The following is a 6,093-nucleotide window of genomic DNA, read 5'->3' as shown; positions in this document are numbered from 1 at the left end:
ACGTTGGTACCGTGATCAGAAACAGATCTTGGATCTTATTTTAACTTTAAAAGTTAACTTATAAGGCGAGGATGGCTCAAAATTGTTTAACCAGCAAATCCGATTTTGTGGAACTCTGACATAGCACGTTTTGTGTTATTGTTGCTCTCAAGTTTAATTTCTAATATGGTTATTCTTTGTGGGCAGAATAACTAGTTACTGAAAATTTATGAACATGGGGAACATGTGTTATTAAATTATCTCCAAATTTCAAAATATCCAAAACTGTACTATAATTTGCTTCACATTATTATTTTTCTTTTTTATTTTCTTTTTTTTTTTGCTTCAAAAGATAAGTACAAGTTTTTCTACTCTTATTTCATTGCCTATAAATACCTCTATTGTGTTAGCATTCATTCACAACTCTGAATTGCAATCTTTCTTATTATTAAAATTCCTATCCTTCTTTACTCATTCAAAGAGACTATGGCTCGCTCCTTGTGTTTCATGGCATTTGCAGTGTTGGCAATGATGCTTTTTGTTGCCTATGGTTTGTCTCCATTTATTCCTCTAAAATCCCATAAAAATATTAAAATATACTGTATAATATAACTCTATTTCTTGTTATCCAGTCACTTAATTACCCAAATCTTCTTTTAAGCAAAATGAATATAAATTATATCTGCATGATTGGTTTAAATTATGATAATGAACATAAAGTTACACTCATTATGATTTTTTCAAGTAATTTGTTTTTTGATTACCGCATAAATTTTTAAGTGTGGTCATCTTTTTGATGTATTTGTTGTTAGAGTGACTAATTAATCTGTAGTATACATCTTGTGGCTTTGAGAAATCCTTAAAAAATGTACGTGTTTGCATTAGTTCTTTCAAAATAGTATAAGAACAATATATTTCTTTAGAAAAAAAGGGGCGGAAAGCATACGGCATTCACGCAAGGTTCGAGGAAGGCCTGCACCAAAGGGTGTGACGTAGACAATTTACTCTAATACAAACATTACTGACTGCTTCCAATGCTTTCACGGCTCGAACCCGTTATTCCAAGGCTCCGGCCCCTTCAATATATTTCCTTAAGAACCTTGAATATATTCATGTTTCAATGCTTTCTTTCAATTCCGTCTTTTCTTTTGTTCTAACATTGGTAAGTACTTGAGAATGATTGTAGAGGTGCAAGCTAGAGAATGCAAAACAGAAAGCAATACATTCCCTGGATTATGCATTACCAAACCACCATGCAGAAAAGCTTGTATCAGTGAGGGATTTACTGATGGTCATTGTAGCAAAATCCTCAGAAGGTGCCTATGCACTAAGCCATGTGTGTTTGATGAGAAGATGATCAAAACAGGAGCTGAAACTTTGGCGGAGGAAGCAAAAACTTTGGCTGCAGCTTTGTTCGAAGAAGAGATAATGAATAACTAACTAGATATTAGAAGAAAGGATTAATTCAGTGTCACACATAATAAAGTTGCTGCCTTTCTTAAAAGGATATAGCTAATGTTGTGTTCTAATTAATTGGCTTTTAATAGCCTTTTGTTACACTAAAATAAGTGTGGCACGTCAATCCTTTTTGGTTCTTGTACCAAGTTTTATGTATGTTTTAATGAAAAATGATCTTTTATGGTCACTGCAATCCCATTGTATTCCAAGCATAAAACCTCATTATTTTCTTGCTCCTTATTGAGAGGCGATAAAAAATAGAAGACTTTTTTTTTCCTTTCAAGAACCACCTTATCGGTGTGCGGTCAGGCTTGACCCCGACCTATATATATATTACAAATATTAAAGGGTACATTATAAACTTTTGCTTCCAATATAAAGTGATGGTAGAATGAAAATTTTCTACTGGGTAGTTGTACCAAAAGGAAACCTACTGAAGAGGTCTTCTCCTTTAAAATTTGATAAAAGTAAACTATACACTGTATAACTATCATGTTATAACTATCCATAATCAATAGTGAAATTCGTTGTTTGTGCTTTAATCCGAAAGTTGGGTAGATCATCAATATCATTCTTCAAAAAGTTTTTAGCTACCAAAGGAAGAGCTAAATCCCGTGTGAAGAATAAATCCTTCTTTGTATACTCTCCCATGTTAGCAAGAAAGCTATACAATTAACTTCTTTATAACAATGCTAAAACAAAATATTTCTCGGAGCCATCAACTCCATTATCAAAAATAGAAGACTTAACTTAAATAGTTGACCGCCCAACTGCTGAAACAAAAAATAATTCTGCCGGACTCGTTCACATATCCTACAATCTCCCACTTGAATTAACTTTCACATGATCCATCATTATTCATGGGGTAATTTGGAGATTAACTATGTGTCACCCACATGATCCGAGTATTTTGGTCACCAAAGCCCAAAAAAGAGGTTGTGTATGTGTCTTTGAAGCTATGGGTAAATGGGAAGATATTCAAAAATAGCTAGATTTACAAGTAGTAATTGAAAAATAGCCACAGTTTCAAAAATAATCGAAATTTAGCCACTTTTATATAAAGATATATCTGAATGAAAATACTGTTTAAAATTCAAAAAATATTCCAACATATTATACTGGAGTTCGAATTTATTACATGTAACTTCCAGCATAATATACTGGAGTTCCAACATAATATACTGGTCCATCATAATATGCTGGAAGTTCATACACAGGTGCTCCGATCTCTAGTATATTATGCTTGAACTTTTCGCGTGTTGGAGTTCCAGCATAATATGTTGGAAATTCATACACAAGTGCACCAATCTCGAGTATATTATGCTGGAACTTTCCGTGTTACAGCAAAATAGTGGCTATTTTTCAATGACTTTGCAAGCACTCGCTATTTTTCAATTACCAGTCCAAAAATTATCTAGTCCGTACTATTTTCACGAGTAAATATGATTTAAATTGGACCATAGATGGGCAAAGGTACTAAGCGGGGACTTATGCCATCTCCATATTTTATCCCGCTAAATCTGGCTCTAATACAAGTTGTTGGGTTAACACGGTCCATGTGTCTTGAACTAGTCCAACGTCATATTCGGAACATGCCTAAAGGCTAAGTTTTAGAGTTGATGTATCGTGGTTTTGAATATTTCTCTTTATGTAACATATTAATATGAAGACATCTTCCACTAGGATGTTAAATAGGCGGGTCAGTCGATTTGTGCGGGTCAAAATGGGTTGACTTAATGACCCGCCTACAAGTTATTTGGGATGCGATAAGCTGGGTCAAGATGGGCTAAAATTTGGTCATAGCCCAATTCGTCAAACTCTTGCCAAGCTTTAATTAATATGTGTTGTTTTCTTATGAAATGTATAATTACTAAAAAAGACTTTTTTATGGTCATATACAACACACCAACAAAAAAACAACTAACATATTTTGGCAAAGTTACTCATGGATCAATTTGTATTAAAAGCCCAACTTTAAATGGGTTGATATGAGTGAAGTCAAAATGGGTTGAGTTCAATAAACGAACGGGTCAATAACCAACTCAACCTTGAGCGAGTTATTTGGGCTTGGGCCAAATTTGACAAGCCTAATTTCAACAATAATTATATATCGAAAATCGATGAAGAACCACAGACTGATAATTTTTATATTGAATAATAAGCTCAAGTATTTGATGAGCTTATATTAGAGTAACTACTAGCTATGTCCATTTATAAGTAGCTCATTATAAAAATTGGCCAATTCATAAAATATTACTAATATTAGTCAGATATTACTAATATTAGCCTATTAGCTATTTGTAATAAAAAAATATCAATGTTTTGCTTTCTTTTGAGTGAGTGTTATTAGAATAGATTGGGTACATCTTAGGGAGCTTGAATCTCAGTTTTGGGATGATCTGGTAAAGTTTTGAGGTGGTTTGAATTGAAAATTCGAAGTAAAAACTGAACATGAAAAAAATTGATATGTGTATCACACTATGTATCATTTGTGTATCACATGTGTATAATATTTGTATCAATTGTGTATCACATGTATATCCATGTATACCTGTGTGTGTGATACATGTGTCGCAGAAGAATTTTTTGAACTCGATTTAATTACGAATTTTGATACAAAACCTCCAATATTCCTCAAATTTTGTATATTGACTTATCTATATGTTTTCAATGAATTTCAAATATACCCATTGAAAAAGTTCCTTTTTGCTTAGATTTTTAGAATATTGTATATTTGTTTTGTATTTCATCACCTTATTTACTACCTCATCCATAAAATTTCCTTTCCGTCTTGCATCAAATGTTGTTAATCACGCTTAAAAATATGGAAGGTGATTTTTGCATGTGGTTCTTTGAGAGAAAGAACCTTATTTATTTGATTTTTTTAATTTTTATTTGTGTTTGGCTAGTTTTGGTAAGACTATGACTAATGGTTAGAGGTTGATAAGTTGAGACTTATTTGGGATATTTGTGTAAGTTTCTCAATGATATTAGCAATTTTTGAAACCACGCAGCAAGCTTGCTGACAAATTAGGGGATGTAAATGTAATATTGCAAACCACGAGTGAGATTAGTCTTATGAGGTTAAACTTGGGGTGCGGTCGCTCAAAATTGAAATTAAAAGACAATTTAAAGAAGTTAGAGATTATTTAAACCTTGATAGTACCAATACTAATGAAGTTTGCCTTTAATAACAACATTTATGCTATCAGACATTTAGACGGGCAAATTAAAGTGGGTCGACACGGGATTTGAGTCCTTTGATTGAAAAAAAATATTAATTCGTTTACTTTTATTTGTGTATTATATTAAAAATATAATTTTACTTTTAATTGTCCATTTTAGCAAATTAAATTTTTTTTTCTTTCCTGTTTTACCATTATCATACTCATTCTCCAAATCATTTTCTAATATTTTTTGAAATTTTATCATTATTATGGGTAAAAATATAAAATACATACTACACTGCGGAAAAATCCCTAAACTCTACCTCCGCTCCTACGATCAAGTGACCGCATCTGCGCTCTTCGCGGGTGCGGGAACTACATCGCACCTGCTGTCCAGACTCGCACGTGCGGTCCTAAATCTGCTTCTGCGACCATTGCAGGTGCGGGAATGCCATCGCACCTGCGTCCCCTTCCCATATCCTCCTTAGCCGCATCTGCGACTCCTCTTTTGCTTCTGCGGGCTCGCACTTGCGGTTCCCACTCCGCAGGTGCAGTTACACCAGTTGCAGTAGCTTCAGCTGCAAGTTCCTCAACTCCCATCAAGCCGTTAACCATCCGAAATCACCCCGAGGCTTCAGGGACCTCAACCAATTATACCAACAAGTCCTGTAACCCAATACGAACTTAGTCGAACCATTGAATCCCTCGAAACCACATCAAAACACCAAATTACACCCGGATTCAAACTTAAAGAACTTCTAAACTTCCGAATTCCACAATGACGGCGAAACCTGCCAAACCACGTCCGATTGACCTCAAATTTTACACAAAAGTCAAAAATGACACCCCAAACCTATTCCAACTTCTAGAAATCCAATCCGATCCCGATATCAAAATATCCACTGCCGGCCAAAATCGCCAAAATTTCAACTATCGCCAATTCAAGCCTAATTCTACTACGGGCCTCTAAATCACATTTCGGACGCTCTCAAGAGTCCAAAATCACCTAATGGAGCTATCGAAACCATAAAATTTCAAATCTTAGTTCGTTTTCCCACAAGTCGATATCCGGTCAACTTTTCCAACTTAAGCTTTCAATTAAGAGACTAAGTATTTCAATTCACCCCAAAACCACTCCGGACCCGAACCAACTAACCCGGTAAGATATAATACAGCTGTAAAGCACAAAATAAGCATAAATGGGGGAAACAGGGCTATAACTCTCGAAACGACCGGCAGGTCGTTACATATTGGTTTTGTTGTTTTTGAAAGTGTTGTTGTAACGACTCGACTGGTCATTTAGCTTTCTATATCCCTATTTCCCTAATTAATACTTCCCGTATGTACTTTTACTATATTATGAACTGTGGGGATGGTTGGTTCGGGTTTGGTAGGGTCCGGGTTAAAATCAGAACACTTAGTTTCTTAATAGTAGCCTATAATGGTCAAATTTGACTTGAGTCAAAATTTTGAGTAAACAACCTCATAA

General features: G+C 34.5%; 1 protein-coding gene across 1 annotated transcript; it reads left to right on the top strand.

The window, feature by feature from the left end:
• The first annotated feature begins 415 nt into the window (after window positions 1-415).
• LOC107784684 (defensin-like protein) lies at window positions 416-1,503 on the top strand. Its single transcript, XM_016605848.2, has 2 exons — window positions 416-529; window positions 1,166-1,503. Exons 1-2 carry the CDS (start codon window positions 466-468, stop codon window positions 1,417-1,419), a joined length of 318 nt encoding a protein of 105 aa, XP_016461334.1. The 5' UTR covers window positions 416-465; the 3' UTR covers window positions 1,420-1,503.
• Window positions 1,504-6,093: the final 4,590 nt, after the last annotated feature.

Source organism: Nicotiana tabacum, unplaced genomic scaffold (genome assembly GCF_000715075.1).
Source record: "Nicotiana tabacum cultivar K326 unplaced genomic scaffold, ASM71507v2 Un00065, whole genome shotgun sequence".
NCBI lineage: Eukaryota > Viridiplantae > Streptophyta > Magnoliopsida > Solanales > Solanaceae > Nicotiana > Nicotiana tabacum.
This window is presented reverse-complemented; position numbering and strand designations above follow the sequence as displayed.